The sequence below is a fragment of the Propithecus coquereli genome, unplaced genomic scaffold, assembly GCF_000956105.1.
Source record: "Propithecus coquereli isolate 6110/MARCELLA unplaced genomic scaffold, Pcoq_1.0 Scaffold475, whole genome shotgun sequence".
NCBI lineage: Eukaryota > Metazoa > Chordata > Mammalia > Primates > Indriidae > Propithecus > Propithecus coquereli.
The window spans coordinates 589,821-613,514 of record NW_012150563.1 but is presented as its reverse complement, the minus strand read 5'-3'; the positions used below and the strand labels follow the sequence as shown (position 1 = coordinate 613,514).

The following is a 23,694-nucleotide window of genomic DNA, read 5'->3' as shown; positions in this document are numbered from 1 at the left end:
GAGGTAATGTAAGTTTGGTTCATACATGTTACATCTGAGATGCCTGTTACACCTCCAAGCAGAGGCACCAGGTAGGCAGTTGGATACAAGGAGGAGGAAGTCAGGACTGGGGACTAATCTGGGAGCCGTCAGCGCACAGCTGTGTTAAAGCCGTGACAGGGTGGAATCACCGGTAGTGTCAATTACCTGACAGTGTAATTCCATTTCTCATGAAATTTAGCAGAAAACAACAAAAGGAAATGAGGAGAGATTTACCAAAAGGTAAAACCAAAACATACGCCTTTTCTTTCTTGGAATGTCGACACACACCTGGTAAGCCACTTCTGCTCTCACGGAATCGATGAAGCCTTGCTCAGTGGGATAGAGGGCACAGGCGAACATAAAATCCTGCCACACCTACCAAATCAAACAAACGGCAATAAAGCACTTCCACAAGTTTCATCACACAGAAAGAAAGTCCTCATTCTGAGCTCTGGGGATTTTCTTTCACACACATGAAAACTCGAGTCAGCGTGACGAGCGTGACCATTTGAGCGCTGCCACTCACAAAGGCACCGAGCAAAGGCGCTCCCAGACTTCGGGACTTCCCAGAACTACACAAAACTTATGGAAACCTGAGAAGGGAAAATGTTAGGTAGGTAGGAAAGAAAGGGAAGGAGGATTCGAAAAGGGAAAGAGTGAGCATGTCGAGGGGAAATAAAGTAAAGCTTCCCCCCAGGCCCTGCTCACTGCTAATTCAGTGGAAGTTTCACCAGGCGTTTGGTACCGAGAGATGCGCCAGACTGTTACGAATCATACTTTGTTTACAGAGGAATTAACTTCTCCTGGCCGAAAGGATGACTACATGCACGTTTCAGTAATGAACCACGGACGCCCCGCCTAGGGAGGCTGTGCCATGCAGGCAGTAACCCCTGCAGCAGGCGCCTGGTTGGGGTCTCGATCCCACCACACAGGGCCCATGTGAGTTGGGGCCAGGTGTCTGGCCTCTCCGTGTCTGTTTCCTTACCTGTAAATGATAGAGGACAATAGCGCCTACCTCATTAGACGGGCATGAAGACAACAGAAAACAATATATGCAGAGCACTTAGAACAAGGCTGGCACTCAATGACTAGTGTAGAATATTGTCATCGGCGTGACCATCAGCGTTGTCATTACTGTAATTCCTGCTCTTCTGTGGCACTCTTTATATTTTAGAACTGTACTATATATTTCCTTTGCTTAATCCTCACCATTGCAAAACATGTCGAGAGTACTTAAAAACAATATTAAGCACACCTTTTCTTCACTTAATTGTATTATTTTTCTTCTCTGTAGGTTTTGTCAGAGCTCCTTCAAGTTAAATTTTTTTAAATAAAATTTTATCTTCTTTTTTATACAGACCAACATATCACAAAGAAAATTACAAGGAAAACGTAGGTAGATATATACTTAGATATAACTAATATGTAGAATGTCTATCATTTAAAAATAATGAAATAATTATGGTAGTTGCTATTGACTGTGGCTCTGGGTTTACAAGATGCCATTTATTGCTTTAGCTAAAAGTAGAGCATCATTCCTGGCTCTGAGAAAAGAAATAAAGAGCAATATCATCCACTCAGAACACTGGAGGTCAGACTGAGGATACAGTAACTTATCCGTACATAAAATGCTATCAACTACTCACCATAATTCCTAGCTCATCACAGAGTTCATAAAATTCATCCTGCTCATAAATTCCTCCTCCCCAAACGCGGAGAGTATTCATGTTGGCATCCACAACAGACTGCAAAAGGAGCCGTAAGCTACACAAGAAATTTTACAAACAAATGCTAATTTCAAAATTTTGGAATTTTTATGAAAAGATTTAAAAAACAGATTGTGATAGATAAACACATTTCAAATCTCTGTTAGAAAAACACACTTTAAAATTATGATGGTTTCAGTATAATGCAAATTAAAGAAAGTGAGATAAAATTATATATACATTAACTGTAACCACATAAAACAAATAGAAAAATTATAGGTGATATCTTTTCTCTGCTTTCTAAATTTTCAGTAATGTTATTATACTTCTTTTTCTTAATTTTTGTTTTTAATTATTATGGGTACAATATTGTACTATTTTTAAACTAAATTTTTGTTTTATAGTCATTCCTATGGAACAATACAGTGGTAAGCCTTGGAAAGTATGCGCTAGTTTTATATCACCATTTCAAACTATAAAGCAAAAACCAAAGCTTGACTACTGGTGCCTAGCTCGCCCTTCTCTCCTTGTTTACAACTCCTCCGGACCGGTACTTCTTTCTCTAGTAAATTTCCTTTCTACTCTTTCCAATTCTTGTAGATTCCAATCTAGAAATTTACAGGCAGTTTGAGGACATGGACCCTCCCTGCATCCCCAGAACACGGCTAGGAATGAATGAGGGAGCCAAATAATGGGCTGGCCGGGCCCCAGAGCACTTGGTCTCCGCAAAGGCACCGGGTGGCCCAATGGTTGGTCCAGCTGCCCGGCCATGGCCAACCCAGCCCCGAGGGGAGAAGAGCATTTGAAAGGAAAAGATAGAACAATTTATCCTGCATCTGTGTCTGGAGAATTTCATTTTCTTATAAAATCTAAAAGAATGGGTACATTTTGAAGTAAAAGGAAATTATTACAACTTTTGGCAAAATTAGGGTTTAGTTACTAACCACATTTATATTCTGCAATAATATATGACAATGCATAGTTTTACATTTGTAAATGAGTTAAAATGTTATTTAACTTTAAGGATAAATAAGTTAAAGTGTGTTTATTTTCAATTAACAGTTTATTTTCATTATCACAAAGATAAAAATGTATAAACCCAATTATTAAATATTGTTGTCTTAGAGTTCTATTCTCAAAGCCTCAGAAAAATAGTTTTTTTTTTTCTGGATCTAGAATTTTTAAGAGTTTATCTTGTTTTTAAATAAATTTTATTGTCTATATTTAAGGTATACGGCATGATGTTTTGGGATACATATAGATAGTAAAAAGGTTACGATGGTCAACCAAATTAACATATTCATCATCTCACACAGTTACCCTTTATTTTTTGTTTTTGTGGCAAGAACAGCTCAAATCTACTCATTTAGCATGAATCTCATAAAGAGCACAATTTCTTTACTTATAATCCTCATGTTGTACCTTAGATTTCTAATACATCTGCTACTTGGTAGCCTCTGACCTACTTCTCCCCACTCCAAGTATTTTTTCTTTCCACCTATTTTTTGTGGGAGAAAAAGGTTTTTGTTAGTTCTTTAGTTAAGGTAAAAATAAAAGAATATGCAAATATCTTAGCATAAAACAGTAAATATGTGTTCCCATCTTTTAAAACCATGCTCGAAAACATCTAAGGTACTCTTTGAAAAACTGAAAAAAGTTTAATAACATTTTTTTTTCAGAAACTAACTATCTGAAATATGAATTAGTCATTTCCTTATTTCTTCAGAGTAAATACATAATAGTTTTCTAAAAACTGGTTAGCTTCAGCACAATCTCAAATAGTTTGGCTATAAGACTATCTATAAAGCCCAGGAGAATGGAATACATGATTTTAAAATTCTGTCCATTCTAAAGTTTCTGTCATCTAGATTTCTATACTACCTCTCAGTTTCTTCCTCTGGGACTAAAGAAAGTAAAAATGAGTAACTTTTTTTCCACACTTTTTAAATTTCAATAGATCTAGGGGGTACAAGTGTTTTTGTGACATGGATGAGGTGTATAATGCTGAAGTCAGGGCTTTTAGTGTGCCCATCAGCAGAACAGTGTACATACTCTTCAGCTTTGTGCGGCTGTTAATTAAAAGAGTAACAAGAAAAGAAAGATGATAACTTACACGTCAGAGGTTACTCGATCCTGGAACGAATCTGCTGGGATCCAGTTTGAGCCTTTCAGAAATATGGGAAATCCATTAATTTTAAAGTAGAAACTTAGACCGGGAGACCCTTTTATGGGCTCTTGTATAAGTTCCACCGTCCTAAAATAAACCTGTCATGAACAGAATTAAATACGAAATAAAACATAAGCAAAATAGGTTAAAAAAAAAAAAAGGAAGCAACCTTTTGGAAAAACTTACATGAGCAGAGTTTAATGTTAATTTTCCTGTTTACTATGAAGCACTTAATATGGAAATGCACACTTCAGAAAATATATATATACATATATATAAATTATTGTTGGTATGTTATTTGTCTTTTAAAAGAAAAATATAGAAATTAAAGAGTAAAATATCTTGTAGTCTTCTTCATGAAATAGGCATCTGCAATTGTACCAAAAATCATTTGAGGATAACATTTCAAAATTAAAACAAAAACTAATGCTATTTCCCAAAAATAGGGAAAAAATGCCATCAATTAAACTGTTACATCTTCGAAAAACACATTCTCATTTCAATGTTAAAATGTGCCGAAATGTGCATCTTAGAATCAAAGAAATATAGCATGAGGTATCTCCTAATTTAACGAGTTTCCCATCTTAATAGCACATTACAATAAAACCACTTTGTTTAGGGGGCAATTGAATCCCAACTAATTATAACATTCGATGCAGTGTTTGAGAGAGCTCTGGTTTCTCAGCTGGCGCGGTACGTGGGGTGCTAATGGAAGAAGAGGGGTGAGAGGAAACTGAGACTCTGTCCCTGTGACAGTCTAGCCGGGTTTTCCCACAGTTAAGCACGGGCAGTAAGGCCATCCATAGAAAAGCTCTGACGTTCTTACGAAATTCTTCATTCTTGCCAGCTAAAAACTGAATCAAGGAATAAGATTCTATACCAATAAAGCCTAGCCTTCAACCAAAAGCACACACTTCTTTTCTAATCAAAAAGATCAGAAAATGAATTAGTCAACTTATTTCATGCAATAAAAGTGTCCACCATTCTTTCACTTTCTCACCCTCGCCCTTATTTACAGGGTGTGACAACAGACACCAGAATTAAACTTATGAGAAGACACAGATTATGGCGTGGATGAGGAGGATCTTGACACAGAATCATCATTCCCACTTTTGGGTTGCAAAATGTAAAGAAGGCAGAGTGATCTTCAGAGGTGACTTTTAAAACCCCTCGATGGTGGGTTCAAACATCTAGAACGGTGAGTGGTCTTGTAAGGTTGGCCTGGGGACTCGGGGAGTCCCTTGGAACCTTCCAGGGAGTCTTTGCATTCAAAACTACCGTCATAGTAAAGCTAAGACATTATTTGCCTTTATCCCCCTCGCTGAGTGGGGGGGAATTTTCCAGAGACTCCGTGCTGTGTGATGACTGTGTTGCTCAGACGGCTAACGGGATGTGTGCTGTGTGGTCTGGCGTGATCTAGTTCTAAGGCAGAGGTTCCAGGGATGAAAAAGTAGTTTTCAGAGATAACTCACTACTTGTTCCTAGTACTTTTACTCTTTACTTTTATTTATATTTATTAGCTGGTTTTGGTTATTCCTGCTATAATCTCGGTAACCTCATTGTCATTCAATAAAATCTAATTTTGAACCCCAAAGTTTTCCTTAAAACCTACACAGAAACACAAAAGGACTAAGTACTGTTTGTTAATTTGTTTCTCAGTAATATTTAAAGTTTTTAAATTTAAAAAATTAATTTTAACTTAAACTCATTTTAGAGTTGAATATTTCATCTCATTCTAAAAGAAAATTTACTTATACTTTTTCCTAATTTGTGAGTGAATTGTTAAAATCAGATTAGAAGGCTTACATTCTCAACCTACAACTAACTGCACTGTCTCCATCTAAAAATGCTGAAAAAACGAAACTGACGTATCAGAGTTTTTTGACTCATGCAAGTAAAGAATCTACTCCAAAGAAACTAAAGGATATACTTTGAAATAACTAAAAGAGTGGAAGTGGAAAGTTCCTAACACAAAGAAATGATAAATGCCTGAGGTGATGGATACCCCAATTACCCTGATTTGATTAATTCATATTGTGTGCCTGTATCAAAACATCACGTGTACCCTAGAAAGATATACAACTATTATGTACCCATAATAGTTAAAAATACAAAAATTAAAAAAATTGGGTGAAATTATAAATAAGAAATGAAATTATGATGAAAGCCATTTTCCCCTCAGCTTTATAAATGTTAATAATTTACCTTATTGTGTCTTATGCAATGGAACATTTTAAAAATAGTATTTATAATGCCACTTAAGTTGTGAAACCAATTAGTCACAGTATAAAGTATAAAATAAATTCACATTGAGACCAATCATTCGCAGTATAAAGAAAAAGGAATTGAATATTTAAACTTAGACATGATAAGCTCTTTAAAAGCCAACTATTATTTATTACATCTTTTCAAACCGGAAAATGAAAAAGCCACGGAAGCAGCTCACAGGGTTCGTTACGCAGCACGAAGTGGGAAGTGCACATATGAGCCAAGATCCCGTGCCGCAAAGCCTCCCAGACGAAAAGTCAGTGACAGAAATCGCAGCACTGCCACTCTGCCACGAGCCAGTAACTCATCCAACTAAAAGTACTACTCAGCTTCAAGAAACAATGGTGATCTGGCACCTCTTGTATTCTCCTGGATGGAGCTGGAACGCATTCTACTAAGTGAGGTATCCCAAGAATGGAAAGACAAGCACCACATGTACTCACCAGCAAATTGGTATTAACTGATCAACACATAAGTGCACATATAAGAATAACATCTATTGGATGTCGGGCAGGGGGGAGGGGGAGGGGGAAGAGGAGGAGGGGATGGGTATATACATACACAAAGAGTGCAATGCGCACCATCGGGGGATGGACACGCTTGAAGCTCAGAGTTGGGGGGGAGGGGGGGACAAGGGCAACATACATAACCTAAACATCTGTACCCCCATAATATGCTGAAATAAAAAAAAAAAAGATTTAGCTGCAATATGAAGACTGAGTTGATATCTTATCTGAAAAATCATAGTTTTTCTTTAAAAATGGGTGAATTTCCTGATATTGATGGACTTGCTATTTTGCTTGTCTTTGTCTGCTACCGGCACAATAAATCATCAAAGATCTTACTTTACATGAATTTTTTTTTTTTTGAGACAGAGTCTCACTCTTTTGCCCGGGCTAGAGTGAGTGCCGTGGCATCAGCCTAGCTCACAGCAACTTCAAACTCCTGGGCTCAAGCAATCCTTCTGCCTCAGCCTCCCAAGTAGCTGGGACTACAGGCATGCACCACCATGCCCGGCTAATTTTTTCTATATATTTTTAGTTGTCCGATTAATTTCTTTCTATTTTTAGTAGAGACGGGGTCTCGCTCTTGCTCAGGCTGGTTTCGAACTCCTGAGCTCAAACAATCCGCCCGCCTCGGCCTCCCAGAGAGCTAGGATTACAGGCGTGAGCCACCGTGCCTGGCCTTTACATGAATTTTTGACAACAAAATATAAGAGGCGCTGAAATATTCAAAGTACTGAATAAGTTTTTGCATCTCAAGGCCAGCCCGCAGCTACCATAACCTTTGCCCTGTGTTCGGCAGGCAGAGCTGGGGACGCTGCTGTCCCAGCGGGAATCCAGGAGCAGCTCCCCACTGTGCTAGTAGTCGTTAGCCAGTGTCACTTAAGAATGTCCTTCACAAAGCAGTAAAAATTATTCATTTTATTAAATCCTAACCCTGAGTACATATTGTTTCAACACTGTGTGTGACGAAACGGGCACTACCCAGAAAGCACCGTTCCTAACAGACAGACGGACGGACGGACGGACGGATGTCTTGAGGACGAGCCTCGGGCCCTCGTCTGAGCTGTGCGCTCATCTGTCACCTCGCGCAGGAAACTCCACGTTTACTTGAGAAAAGGACTAACGGACAAACCAGGGTTATCGGACTTGGACACCTGGCAGACATTTTCTTCAGAATGAATGAAGTGACTCTATCACTTAAAGGAAAACAACTGACAGTATTTGTGACCCAGGATAAAATTCAAACTTTCAAGTAAAAATCAGGGTTTAGGAAAACTTGTACCCAGTACCATAAGCTTGAGAGCTTCCCAATACTGAAAAACTTCTCCGATGACATCCGTGGTGAAAGCAACAAACCTGACAGTGACCCTGCAGGATGGAATCCTCAACATTTGGGAGATCTGTAACTCCCAGGACACCAGCATTTTCCAGAAAACAATGTATGATATTACAATACCGTACATGGGTAAAAGATCCATGGTATGTGCAAGACAGACCCATGGATTTTAATGGAACAGAGGCTAAAAAGTGGATTGAAATGGCTTCCGAGTTCGCACTGCAACTAACTTTTAAAAAAATACCACTTGGTAAGTTCTAGTGTAGTACCAAAGAATACACACAATCATCTGAAAAGACTATGAATGTACTCTTCCTTTTCCAACTACGTGAGGTCTAGACTATGTGAGGTCAGACTTTCCTCATGTGTTTCAACCAAAACCGCAGACTGCAAGTTGACTGAGCGCAGATGCGGGGAGAATCCGGTTGTCTTCCATTCAGCAAGACATTAAAGAGATTTGCAAACATGTAAAACAATGTCATTATTCCCACTGAATATTTTGTTTTGTAAATATATTTATTTTTCATAAAATAAGTCAAATATACTAACATGCCATGGGTTTACTATGGTGATTTAAAATGAATAAGTAAATATTTAATTCTCAGTTTGAATATTTAATATGGTAAATATCAGTACAGATAATCTACATAAACAAAAGCACATTGTGGTTCTCAATAATTTTTGTGAGTGTAAAGCAGTTATGAAACCAAAAAAAATTTGACAATCACTTATGTAGATAATAGAACTCATTGATTTCTTAATATCTATTAATGCTACAAAATACTATTAACTATAAAACACAACATCTTTCAACCTGTGTTTTTCTTTTCTGTATAAATTTTCTTGTGAAAAGACACCTCTCCGTCTCCCCCAACTCCTGTAATAACAATTTTATGACCCGGGTCACAGTAAAAGCTAAACCATCTGACAGTGCCTAAGAGCTGAAGCCATAATTACCAGCCACCTTTCCCTCTGGGCATTCTTGGACAGGTTAAAGGCTGGCTCATCTATTATAAGTGTCAGTAATTTTCTATGTCCCCTGGCAGTCCTGACAGTAACATCAAAGCCTTCTACAACAGGTATTTTCCTTCAGAGAAAATAATGGGCTCAGAAAGAGGTTTTTTAAAAAGAACCCTGAGTAACACGTATTTGCATCCAGAGTAAATATATCATCTTTCTGTGAGACTAAAATTTTGTTAAATAGCCCGACAAAGTAAACTACTGTCTAAAAGTAGAAAAAGAAGTATAAATACCTAAGAACCTAAAAGACGTGTTTAAGTCAAGCAGCTTGAAATTCAAATTTCTTTAACTTACAAATCTTTCTGTCTATTGTTGAAGATCCTGTCAGTTCCTCATTAGATCACTTTTTTTATTAGCGTCATAAAGATTTCATTTCTAAAATAGAAAAAGTAACTTAAAAGTGCAGGATAGCTAAATGCATCCTTTCCAACAAGAGTTAGGGTTATCTTAACTAAAGGGCTTCAGAGGTGCTGGACCAATAAGTAAACACCGCACTCCTCAAATTTTCTACTGGGGCAGACCAAACGGATGATACATAATGAAATCACTGATTTATAAACCGAGCGCTGCTTCTCAGCTGTTTGTAATCAGGTACTTGAAAAGCTATCATAGCATCACTAAAATGGGTAATTTTCTTCTTTAAAAAAACCCACTTACTTCTAAACATTGTCAAATGTCAAAACTTCTAAGATCATTTCACATCTATTATGATGCATTTTTAGAGACTACCAAACACGTTTCTGTCTTTGCTCTGAAAGTGCTCTAACATGTAGAAGTATTGAGAAAATAAGCTCTGGGTCTCCAGAAATAGCTCTTGTCAAACAGGCCTGTACAGGACGGACAGAGAATCCCTTTGTCTTGCCCTTGCAGCCTGCAGACAGCACAGCCAGAAGCTAAGAGATACCATTTCTAGCAGCGTGGTTATCTGATACCTTTGTAGCCAGATGCGTGTCTAGTGTATCCGACACCAGATAGAATCACTTTTAAAACACTGTCTTCTATACAACAAAATTATTTTCAGTAGCAATAATGAAATGAAATGAATAACGGTAATGGCAAAAAGAAATGCAGACAATGAAATTCTCTTTTATTGAACTTTGTTCATATAATCTTGGCAGTTTTTTTAAAAAGCAAAATAGTAGAGTACAAAAAGGGAAAAATTAATGGGTTCGTATTTTTATTATATTAATGTGTTTTCAAAAAAAATAACATACTGGGACATGATGGTTTGTTTTAGTAAGGAATAATACTATCTGCTATTGTGAGTTTTACCTTGGAAAAAATCTATTAACAACTTTCTCAAAATTGATCGTCTTTGGTTATATATGTTCAGTAAAGACTACAGCCAGATTTGTCAATCGATCTTGTCACAGCTGGTGGAAAAATACTTTTGTAATATTAATTTTAATTTAGAAATGATCTTTCAAGTGAAGCCAAAGATACACAAATATTTCGAAAAAGCATTAAACATAAAGATAAGTTTGGCAGAAATTCACAAAAATCCCACTTCACGTTAAATTCAAAAAAAATGCTGTAGTACCCAAGCATTCGTTTAGTCACTCAGACTGCTCACAAACGCCTCTGGGGCAAAAACTGCCACTGCTCAAATGTCTCTCTGTAAAATCAGAGAAAAAGGCTGAATGACAGTGAACACAGACACTGTTCCATCCACTGCTTTACAGCAAGCGTCCGGTTCTCAGTGACACCGACTGGGGCCTTTGGCACTGCCACTCGGATTTCTCAGGGCAACATATGACCAGCACCTCAGTCGTCCCTCCCGGCACTCTGCTTCGAAACTCGATCCTTCTTTCCTTGTAAATGTCCATTCCTCGCTTTGTTTCTGCAGAGTAATTAGGCTTCACCAAAATTTCTGTGCACTTGCCAGCAAAGAAGACTTTTAAAGCCTGATATTTCACTGCACGTTGTTCAAGATAGATTCCAGCCATTTGCAAATACGTTTTCATCTGATCAATGTCATCTAACACTGCACCAGGAAAAAAAATAATTCCAAAGAGAAAAACTGCACACGGCAGAGAGCAAAATCTGAGCTGATTCACGTGTGTCCACATTTTCTTTGGATTGTATAGTACTTCGAAGCTGAGACTGACTTTTCAAACTTCATCTCTACTGAGCCCAGCTTCTTAATGAACCTTCCATCTTGACTAGAAAAGATTTTCTGCAGCTTTTCCGATGAGGTGAGATTAGGAAGAATGAATAAAATTTTTCCAAAGTTCTAAGAAACATCACACAGAAAAAAAGTTTCCAAAATAGGGAATTCCACAAGGTTTAGAGAATGATTTCCAGGAGGCAGAGATAAAATTTGGGATTAATTTCTTTGATTTTTGCATGAACTCTACAGTGAGTATTGGCCACACAGGCAGCATCTTTTATCCTGGACCATGGCAGAGGTTTACGAAACAACGATCCAGTTGTTTGAAGTTCTGTGAGTTCTGCAGCGATCTTTCCGGAAATACAAGAATGACTTCTTTATTTCAATTCTACCGTCTTCTACGTGGGCTTGTCTGACTAACTCACACATCTGATCTCTGTTTGAAGCATTCAGAGTGCTTTCAAAAAGAATTCCAATGTATTTCTTTTTTTTTAGTATCTGCATACCACTGAGGTCACATTTTACTTTGATTCTTTCTTTAGTTTTAAAACAATTAACAAATTTAAAAGAATACATTGCAATTATAAAAATACCATTAAAATTAGAATATTTAATATATGAACTAACATACGCACTTACCAAGCAAAATATTACATATTACATATATCTTACAGTTCACATTTTTCTCTAGTTTTAATTTAAAACATAAAAGTAACTCCAAGAGATCACATAGAAGGACAGAATTGAGGTAACTGATGTTAAGTTTCTTCTTTTTTATAATCACTGTGCTACTATTGCTTATTTCTAATGGACAGTACTTTTAAATGCAGGGATATGTAATAAGGCAGGCAATGGAGATATGAGCTCTGTCCAAAGCAAGCTCAAACAATTCCAAACTGTCATGAACTTGTTTTCAAAATGACTGCATGAAGCTGCGTCTTCATGTGCCTGGGACGACTATATAACCAAGAGTTCTCCAAATTAACTTCCATGTAGAATACAATGTTAATTAAAGGATTAATAACAAAAACATGCTAAATCAAAGCCTACATATTTTATTAAAACTCAGGAGTAACTGCACACATAGGTAAAACTTAGACCAACAAAAGAGGGGGAAGGGGTGTTCTGTCAATGGCATTGTTTAGAATTGCCAGTACATAGTAATATCAAAAAACAGGCCAACATGTAATCTACATGCAATGTACCCACTTACAATCTACATCTAGGGCTAACTGTTCCCCAGACCCATCCTGGGGCAGCTACTGCCTGTACCATCTGGAAATCTTTAAACTTTTGACATGAAGAAGGACAAAAGGAAAGTGTACTGGGTTGAAGTCCCCTGAAAATTCATGTCTACTCTGAAACTCAAAATGTGACCTTATTTGGAAGGAGGGTCTTTGCATGTATACTTAGTTAAGTTAAAATGAGGTCAGACTGGGCCCTACTCCCATGGCTGGTGTACTTAAAGAGAAGAAAACTGAGACACACGCAAGAAGGCCACATGACGATGCGGACAGACACGAGAGCAATGCGTCCACAAGCTAAGGAACGCCAAGGATTGCCGGCAACAACAGGAAGCTGGAAGAGGCAAGGAAGAATTCTGCCCCAAGGATTGCTGGCAAGTCTTTGGCAGGAACACGGCTCTGCCAATACCTTGATGTGGGGACTTCTAGCCTCCAGAATCGTGAGAGAATAAATTCTTGTTGTTTTAAGCTACTCAGTTTTTTGCAATTTGTTATGACAGCCCCAGGAAACTAAAATAGAAGGGGACACACTTCACAATTTCTGTGAACTCCCAATACAGAAGTAACATCTCGATTATTCTGAATTCCAGGAATATGCTTTGGCTATGTGCTTTTAAGGTCTTTAGAAAGCCAAGAGTAGCACTCACAAAAAACTCCACTAGTACTATGTGCTTTTTTTTGTCCTGTGGAATTTGCAAAGATGAAAACAGGAATTTAAGAAACAAAGAACAAAGTGAAATTTTAAAAAACACAAAAATAAAACATTCCAATCGTTTCTTTAATTGTAATAGTGATTAGCAATCTTTTACCTCTTCTGGCTTGGGAACTGTGAAATACGAGTTCTAATTGATTGCAGAAAACATATTATTACAGTATTTTATCTATATCTATTTTCCTACAATAATTTCATTGAAGAATCTAGATGCCAGGATCAAATATAAACAGCAATTGCCTTCTATCGCTTTTAGCAAAATGATTTACCTTATACGGGGAGACTCCTATAAAATAAATTATGCTAAAAAGAAATATCAACTAATTGATTTCCTGTTTTTCCAGAAAGGCAAACTATAATAGCTCTTCAAAAACCTTTATTATGCCCTCAACACATATTGCCTGGTCAGTTCGGTATAATCGATTAGCGAGACAAAAACACTCAATCAACCTGGGCAGAAAACAGCACGAACAGTGACTGGGCATATTTTTACTCTGTTTACCTACAGCATCCTCTCCGATTGCCACTTATACACAAAACTTTCTCTTTTGTTAAAAACCCCACTGGTTTCCCACACTGATGAAGCTGACTCTCCCAGCCTTACATTCTAAGGCCCCTCATGCGATGATTTGTTTGGCAGAATTTATGATATCCCAATACTTAGCTTTTACCTTGTTATTTATTAATTTTTAAAGTGGCTGGTGATTTTTCCCCTCCGATTTCCTCCATTCATGCTTAAACCATCTGCCCCAAAGTCACTCCTTTAACATAAAAAAATTTTCGGTCATCACGATGTTGTGCCACGTTCACAAAGAAGCGCGGCCAGCACCCTGCTCTCCCCACAGTCCGGCGCTTCTGCCGCCATCAGCTGCGTTCAGAGTTGGCAACTGCCCCAAGGCCTTCTGTCTGAGTCAAATGTGCTGCTGCCTCGTGACACCTCAGCAAACAAAAAATTAAAACACATGTGTCTAGACCCAGTGGAAGAGAGGAGAGAAAGCTATAAAACTGAAGTAAGATGGATTTCAGTGGGCTATTTGAAAAATCGGAGTATTTCTGCATAAAGCCATCCCCGGCTAACAACAAAACCATCAGGAAGCAAAAGCGACAGAGGCAAGGTAAGCAGGGGCAGCGTGACTGTGAAGTCCCCTCCGACAGGCACCAAGGGGCACATGAGCACGTGCGGCACAGGCGAACCCCAATAACGCTCTGGAAGGCGGCTCAGCGTCATCTGCAGAAGCCGAGCCCCCGTGCGCCCTGTCACCCAGCACGGCCAGTCCCAGCAGATGCGCTGTGGAGCCACATGTGCCCTGGGCGTCATGCCAGCAAAGCTCACAGCAGGCAAAACCGGAAACTATCCAAATTTCAACAGCAGAATGTGTTATACAATAAAATATTTATCATACAACGATGTAAACAGACAGAATACAGCTATGCACGACAACACACAGTCGTCCTCCCCTTATCTGCAGGAGACACATTCCGAGACCTCCAGTGGACGCCTGACCCTGGGGACACCGAACCCCGTGCGGACTTTGCCTTTCCCGCCTGATGACAGAGAAGGCTGCTGCGTGACTGACTCAGCGGGTGACATACCCAGTGAGGATACGCGGGACAAAGGGATGATCACAGTTCAGGAGAGAGCAGGACAGCAGGAGGTTTCATCACCTCAGAACTGTGAGCAATTTAAAATTTATGAATTGTTTATTTCTGGAATTTTCCATTTGCTATTTGCAGACTGAGGTTGACCGCCGGTAACTGAAACAGCAGATAAGGGCGGGCTACTGTCTCTAAATGTCACAAGCACAATGTTGAGCCAAAGTAGCCAGACACAAAAGAATACATCCTGCATGGTTCCATGTATATAAAATTCAAAACCAGGCAGAAATCAACGCGCGACAGATGTCAGGACAGTGGCCCTTTGGGAGGGCGAGGCGGGTGGGCATGGGGAAGGCCCACGGGGGAGGGGCGTGAGGCCTGAGGCGCTAGTGACCTTCTCTTTCTTGATCAGAATGACTGTCACGTGAGTGCTCATTTTTTTGATAATTCATTAAGCTTTTCGCTTACAGTCTGTGTGTTTTTCTGTGTATGTGTCACATTTCACAATAAACAAAACATAAAAAAGAACCGCAGTCTGGCACATTCCCACCAGAGAAAGGCTGGAAAGAAAGAAGGCCGAGAAACTCCTGCCAGGACGCAGGCAACGATGACAGGGGACAGTCAGAGCTCGCGCTTGCTGAGACATCAGCAAGTCTGAACTCATCTAAAAAGATGAAGAACTCATGAGCCTATACTTTCAATCTAAATTTCAAAGCACACATTGATTCCCGAAACTTGCAAAGAGCTCCAATCCTTCCGTCATTCCGGCTTCCCTCACTGCGCAAGCCCGGAGCTGGGGGAGGCGCAAGGGATCGTGCGATCCGGCCTCCACCATCTCCGTCAAACGGGCAAATGGGCGTAAGCACTGCTTCAAAGTCCCCACCACAAATGAATTCGGAAACGTTCCTCGGCTGCGCTTTCTAGCAGAAACCGCCTCGACTCCCACAGAGCCGCTCCCGTAACCAAAGCCAATCTCAATGCTCTGCTCCAAGCTCACTTCCCCGTCCACTCCTGTCCTACTCTAGATGAAGGAGAAAGCATCACAAATAACAAGCTAACAAAGCACCAACAGTCCTCCGCAATTCCTCGTGTCAAATTATCTTACTCCTTTATCCTTTCTTCCTTTTCATCACCTTCACGGCTGCCTTCTGAATCTTCTACTGACCAAAATACAAAACTGATTGAAATGTTCTAATAAGATTTTAGCAGACTAAATAAAACAGTACTTCAGACTCTTATATGATAGAGAATTATTGCTCTTATTACATTGTAGAAATAAGAGGGTAATTTCAAAAACCATAGCATTAAACCCACAAATCCGGGAGCAAATAAGGTAGAAAGAGATCGTGTAGCCCTAGATTCAGACCCAAGTGTCACCTAAAACTTTGACGTACTGCTCAGACATAAGGGATTTAATTAGCCCGTGGACAAGCAGGGCAGGCAGAAGGCCCGGGAAACAGTTCCAAGGCACGCCACGTATCTACAATGCCTTGCAAAATATCTGTCAACCGGCCTCATGTGTCACCATCAGAAATCAATATTCTTTCAGAGGAAAGGTATTCTGACTCAGATAAAGAGACTCACAGTCTTCAACCTTAGCCGGGCCCTCAATGCTGCCTGACAATCCTACCAGGTTGCCTGAGCGCTTTCTAAACCTTTTTCTAGAATGGCTATCTCAAGCCTTCACTTTCCTCAAATCTCTCTTTTTTTTTTTAAAGAAATGTTATCATTTAATCTGATGATAATAGAATTAGAGAAGACTTTTACTTTGTTTTATTTTGCTATCTTTATTTGCTATAGTGTCCAAGTATTACTTCTTTTTTTTTTTTTAATTTTTTTTGTAGAGATGGTGTCTTGCTATGTTGCGCAGGCTGGTCTTGAATCCTGGCCTCAAGCGATCCTCCTGCCTTGGCCTCCCAAAGTGCTGGGATTACAGGTGTGAGCCACTGTGCCTGGCCCACTTTTCTCAAATTTCTAACTTGCCTGTCATGCTCGGCAGACATTACTTCCTAATTCTTAGGAGACCAAAATAGTTATTTGACCTGAACTCCTTAAACTTCCTTTCTTAGGTTCACTTTTTTCTCTTAAAACTCCACTGAAAGAAGAGTTTGTGAGTTCCACAGAAAGCAAATATATTTTAAGTGGTCCTAGAGACCTTCAAAATTACCTCCATCCTCAAGCTTCATCCTTCCCTCTACATATGTGATTTTTTTCTTTTACCCCAATTACAGCGGATACAGAGCCCCTCATTGCAAAGTGAATCCATCCACTAGCATGGCGGACGCCGTCCTCGCCTGCCTTGCCAGGGACCTCGCCCTCTCCCCCGACTCCTGCTCTTCACTCTTTTCAGTCTTTCCCTTTCTACCAGCCCCTTCCCATCAGGACTTTGCTGTGGCTTTTCATTCTCTTAATGGCGTCCTTTTTTATGCTCAAACCATTGCAAACTTGCAGGAAAGCAGCAACAAGGTACAGAAAACTCCTGTGTACCCTCCCCCAGAGACCTCCACTCAGGTTTCAGCAGCTGCCCTGATCACATTATCACAAAAAGATCACACGCGCCGCACCCAGTTGCTGCATCTCTGCAGGCTCTTCCAAAGTGGAACAGTTCCTCAGTCTTTCATTGACAGTTTTGAAGACTGCGGTAGATGTGAAGATTTTAGCAAATGGGAATGGTCTGTTGCTTCCGCGTAATTAGGTCCAGGTACCTGCTTTTGGCAGCACAAACAGAAGTGATGCTCTGTTCTTCTTGTGGCAGCTTATCAGATGGACACCATGTCACTTTGTCTCATTGGTGATGATAATCACTTAATCAAGACAACATCTAGTAGGTTCCTTCACTATACTGTTTTCTCCATTATAATTAATAGACATTTTGTGGAGCGACGCTGCGAGGCTATGGAAATAGCCCATATTTCATGCTACTTTGCCCTCTCGTTTTAGTGTCTCCTCACATTTCTTACCCGAATTACTTGTAACTATGCTAGTAGTCAAACGGTTATTTTTCTACTTCCATCATTCCTTCTACATTTATTAGTTGGCATTTCACGTCAAGGAATAACTTTCCTTTTCTTCCCATTTATTTATTCATTTATTTCTTTATACCAGTGCACACTCAAAAATTTTTCTATTTTGTTCAATGGGTTATAATGCTTTACTATCATTATTTATTTTAATGCTCAAATTTTCCCAGATTTGGCCAGTGGGAGCCCCAGTATGCTGGCTCCTGTGTTCTTTCAAAGTGTCAGTCACTCTTGAGTGCCTCCTCACTTCCTGGCACAGCAAGATATTCCAGGCCCCAGCCTTGGAATCAGTCATTTCTCCAAAGGCCCTGATTCCTTTTAGTAGAAAGTGGTATTCAAAAATCAAGCTATGGGAACTAGCTCTATTCATTGCTACTAGAGTGCCACTCTTTCTAGGAGCCGGGAAATGTGTGGAAAAGAACTAGGAAATGTGTGTGTGTGTGTGTGTGTGTGTATTTCTATATCTATTGATATCTACACGTACTACAATTCATACATTCACCGTATCTGCTTCTTCTCCATCTGTGAACAGGCTGGCTCCCATTACTCCAATATATTTACTTATCTATTCAGTTGGTTGTATGTAGCCGATCTCCTGACCCCAACCGGCCACCCTGACCACATGGCTCAGGCATGGTTCCCAAACAAACATTTTCTTAGAGTTGCCTGTATTCACCGTCTCCATTTCTCCACCTTCAGCCATTCCTCGACCCACTGCAATTCGATTTTCATTTTGGTCAAAGTGACTAGTCATCTCCTGGCTGCCAAATCTGGAGGATCTTTCTCAATTCTTTTCTAACTTGAGCTCCCTCACAGCATTTGACACTCTTTGCACATGCCCTGCTTCTTAAAATACTCTCTCCCTGTGGCATCTGTGACTCCCCCACTCAAACTGGTTTTCCCTCCACTTCTTCAACCCTTCCTTCTTAGATTGTTCTATGCGCCACTCTCCCCCTCCCACCCTTACTTGTCATGATTCCCTGGGGCCCACCCTAGCTCTCCTCTCCGTGCAGCCCCTGAGAGAGTTCATCCCCTACCATGGCTACAAGGAACTGTATTCGGCTGACTCACATATCTGTATCCCTAACCCAGATCCAATTCCTAAGCTCCTATATAAGGAAATGCCCATCAAACATTATTCCTTGGGTATCTCTCAATCACTCCACACAAAATGCATCTAACAATGAAATAATTTCCACCCTACCCCATCTCCCAAACCTGTTCTTCTTTGTGAGTAATTCAACTCAAAGAACAGAACTGCCATCTGTTCAGCAGCCCAAACCAGCAACTGAGGGAACATTCGTAACTCTTTCTTTTCTCCCACCCCCATATCATCAAGCCTGATATGTTAGCTCTTGCATTTCTGTTTCCTGAGCAATTCTTTGAGCTGAGCAAGCATCATTTTGTGCCTGGATTACCACCACAGTCTTCTAACTGGCGCTCCATTCTTGCCGTTCTTCCAATCTGATCTACACAATCTTTGTAAAATCCTTAAAATCCTTCCTGGAATCCCACTGCTTTGGGGACAGTGCTCGTTCCTTCACATGGCTCACCAGGCCCGCAGGAGCTTGCCCTAGCCTACCTGCACAACGTCATCACCTGTTCTTCAACTCCAAACCCAACAGAGCCACACTGAAACTTCTCGCACTTCCACAAACACGCAATATTCCTTCGAGTCTCTGGGCCTTCATATATTCTTTCCCTTCTGCCTCTTTCTACACTGCTTGGGCAAATTCTACTTATCCCTCAGACATAGGTGTCACCTTCTCCAGTAATCTTCCCAGAATGCCCCTGCTCTGTGCCTCCACAGTGCTCTCCGTACCTCTAGGGTGCTCATCTCGCGCTATTGCGATGGCTCTTTTAATGATTTCACCTCCCAGGCAGATCATTAGCTCCACTAAGGTCTCGGAGAGAAATGGAAGCAGCGTCTCACTCACAGCTCCAGCACCAGGGCCCAGCAAAACAGCCGAAACACAGCACCGGAGCCCTAAGTATTCGCTGAATGAATGAGCCACCAAAACAACCACCTCGAGGGGCAGCCACAGCCAAACAGCACATTCCACACGTGCACGGACGCAAGGCATGGGGCGGAACATCTTCCTTCACGCCCGCTGCTGCTCAGTTGGAAAGCTGGCATCTTTGCGGGTAATGAAAAATGATGCAACAATATTAGCCCGAATGGAAAAAATATTATTTCCACAAATAGAAAAAAAAGTGTTTCTTCTTTCTCTACAGTAAATGAGAATGGCTCATTAATTTTTCCATTTTCATGAAGACGACACGGGCAGTTCAACATGTGAGCAAGCACATGCCCTCTGCTAGGAGGGTGAGCACACGAGTGACTGCTCTGGCCCTTTACACGGGTCCAGGACATTCTCTCTGTATACGTGTACACGCACACACTCACACATGCACACACACACATGCACACACTCACACATGCACACGCACACACATTCACAGTGTCTCAGAAAGTATGTAGTAGGACTGAACAAAAGAAAAACAGGAAATGAGCTCCTGAAGGACATACCCTCAAGCTCAGCCTGTTGTCTGGCCCACAGGAGAGGTGACACCGGAGTGCAACCCCCAGCCAGTTGTTAACACCAAATATCGGTGCTGGGAAAAGAAGGAAATCTATGAGGAAGATTAATACCCTTTCTACTTTCTATACACTATAAGCCAAAGCCAAGTTATCTCATTTTTACCGTCCCTGTTTTACATATTTTGAGATTGAGTAAGTAGCTGATAGCTAACAAGTAAGAAAGACTAGTTCTTTCCAATTCTTAGTGCTATATCCCAAATTGGGCAGGAGGGAAAAATTAGAAAACACCAGTAGAAGCATCTTATTTAGAAAAATGAGAAGAAATAAGTAAACATTAAAAATTATTGGTTCAGGCCAGGCGTGGTGGCTCATGCCTGTAATCCTAGCACTCTGGGAGGCCGAGGTGGTGGATTGTTTGAGCTCAGGAGTTCGAGACCAGCCTGAGCAAGAGCGAGACCCCATCTCTACCAAAAATAGAAAGAAATTAATTGGACAACTAAAAATATACGGAAAAAATTAGCCGGGCATGGTGGCGCATGCCTGTAGTCCCAGCTACTCGGGAGGCTGAGGCAGGAGGATCGCTTGAGCCCAGGAGTCTGAGGTTGCTGTGAGCTGGGCTGATGCCACAGCACTCTAGCCTGAGCAACACAGTGAGACTGTGTCTCAAAAAAAAAAAAAATTATTTGTTCTGGGGAGTAGGAATAGGAAGTGTTGGGCAAAGGATCTTATTTTTCATATGAACCTTCTAGGAATATTTGAGCTTTAAAATGATACATATGTATTACTGTGATATAAAGTATAATTTAAAAGCATAGCAGGAGAATATTTATTGACAAATAGTATATAAAGTCTGATCCAATAAAAAATATAAATATTCACAGATACAGAGAAGCTTTTGAATGTTATTACTAGAGATTATCTCTGAGTGGTGGGGTTATAAGAGTTTTGTTGGTTTCTTCTTTTCCTACAAAGATCTGTACGCTATTTGAACAAGAAATATAATTTGTCACAAAATATTTTAAAGTGCTTACTTACCTTTGCTGATTTTTCAATATTTAAGCCTCTATCTAGTTCAAAAAGAATTGTCATGTTGTACCCAGTCTGGTTTCCATGTCCACGAGGCCACCAAGTTCCTATAGTAATATTCTTTTAAGACAGAAGGTAAGTCATTTTAAGTAATGTCATATTTGTAGCAAAATAATATGGTTCAGAGCATTATATCAATTTCTCATATAGTCAAGCACAGAAACTCTAGGTTCTAAAACAATATAAATCTCCCTATCTATATTACGCCGAATCATACCAATCCATTGATAATATTTTAAAATCAACATGCAAGGAGTTTAACATACATTAATATATCAAAAGGGAAAGGAAAAAACAGAATAACAGGGTGTTCAGAAAAACAACTCTTCCCATTTCTAACACTCAAACTTATATTTATTCTACACTCTTAACACTTAGAATTCTTCTTTCAAGCCAAGATCTAGAAATCATTTTGAGTTTTCCTTTATCTGAACAGTTACTGAATGTTATTTTGCTCCATCCTTTTCAGTTCACAATCATCAGCTGGAGGAGCAGGAAAAGGAAGAAGCAAAGGTAAAATCCATTCCACTTCAACCTATGAGTTTAGAATCAGAATTTTCCATGTAGAATAAGCACCAAGATTCAAATAATTGACAAGTACCAAAAATAATTGCTGCTATTTAACTATACTGCATAGAATGTATTTTAGATTCAGGATACTACAAATACTGTACAAAAAATTAAAATATCATTATAAATAAAACAAATGAAAAGGTTACCAAATAAATCACATAGTCTCAATTTTCTTAATCTTACAATTTGGGGAAAATCATTCTTTATCTCACATTCAAACTAAATATATGAGAGGTTAAAAATAGAGGAGAAAATGAAAAATATAAATGGAGAAAGCAGATTTTTTTTCTTTCATACTCAGTCCATTCTTTTTATTTCTTTTGAACAGGTATTGCTTTTCATCTAGTGCTTCTCAGAAAGTATCATCATTCACCTTGTTAATTTTCACAAATAGCTCAATAGTTCTTTCCCCGGGTTGAAGTTCAATTTTGTATGTCTGCTGTGTTTGCAATTTAGGAATGGCTACGATCACTTGACCACCAACTGGCTTTGAGCTGACAACATCAAAAGAAGACTGTATTTCAAGATGCCACTCCTTGGCTCTGTTATCTAAAGCATAAAGAGAAAAAGAAAAGAATATATATAATATGCTAAGCATTATCCCTGCACATCCTCAGGATTCATTGAAGGTGAGAACAAAGGAACTTCTAAACCAGCAAATGCTCCACAAGGCTGTCATAATCAAACTTTCAGTGGAAATTTTCTTTTAATCTTTAGAGTTTAATCCTTCATTCTGAAGAAGAATAACCAAAATTATATATTTTATATATAGACTTCCACTCTGAAAACATTATAAGTCATAATAACTTTATAAATAGGGCATAAACAGAAAATGACAATTGGAAAGACAACATAAATTTTCTAAGACTAATACACATTTGTTCCTTTTTCTAAAGTAAAGCAAAAATATTGAGGCTTTTAAAGGTATGTAAAAAACTATAAATTTATATGTATTAGAATAAATCAAATGTGAAAAAACAGAGATATATTTTAAATGTAGATAATCTATCCAAGAAATATGTACTGAGAACCTTCTATGTGCCGTGTGCTTTGCTAAGTTTTGGGAAGTAAATGGTGACCAGGATAAACATGGCCCCTACCCTCATGAACTAGAGTCAATGGGAGGTAGACAAGTTCAAAAGTGGGGCAATACCAGGACGGTAGAAATAAAAGGTTGTTCTGAGAACCATACATATGCAGTAAGGAAGCATTCCTAGCACGGGGGGAAGGAAGGCTTTCACCGGAAAGCAGCGTCTGGCTGAAACCAGACTGCCTCAGCTCCATGCAGAGGAGGGGACGAGTGTTCTGGACACGGAGAAGGGTGTGAAGGCCCGAAGGTGAGCAAGAGCAGCACCGTAACAAGGAACTGGGCCGGGACAAAGCTGGGGAGGGGGCTGGCGTGACTGAAGAGGGAAGCAAGGTCCAGACCACACTGGGTCTTTTAGGATCGCTGAGAAGTTTGGCAATCACCCTAGATCAGTGCAGAGTCTTTGAAGATTTCCCATCAAAAAGCATAACATGATCAGATTTGCACTTTACAAGAATCACCAGGGGCCCCCGCACAGGGATACACCAGGACGCATATGGAAGAAGCAGAAAGGCACAAAATCTGTCTGTGCAAAAAGATGTGGAAAGTGACACTTGGAAAATCCAGAAACAGAGAGGAGGCAAAGAAAAGTGGCGGTCAGGACCGGGCGCGGTGGCTCACACCTGTAATCCTAGCTCTCTGGGAGGCCGAGGCGGGCGGATTGTTTGAGCTCAGGAGTTCGAAACCAGCCTGAGCAAGA

At 39.8% G+C, this 23,694-nt stretch overlaps 1 protein-coding gene across 1 annotated transcript in view; it reads right to left on the bottom strand.

Annotated features, from left to right (window-relative positions):
• Positions 1-23,694, bottom strand: part of MANBA (mannosidase, beta A, lysosomal) — a 108,721-nt gene that overhangs the window by 37,284 nt on the left and 47,743 nt on the right. Inside the window, exons 6-10 of the mRNA XM_012655373.1 lie at positions 22,281-22,456; positions 21,284-21,394; positions 3,841-3,992; positions 1,668-1,785; positions 310-396 (exon numbers count right to left, since the gene is read on the bottom strand). Of these exons, the coding sequence (XP_012510827.1) occupies positions 310-396; positions 1,668-1,785; positions 3,841-3,992; positions 21,284-21,394; positions 22,281-22,456 (644 nt within the window). The remainder of the gene's footprint in view (positions 1-309; positions 397-1,667; positions 1,786-3,840; positions 3,993-21,283; positions 21,395-22,280; positions 22,457-23,694) is intronic.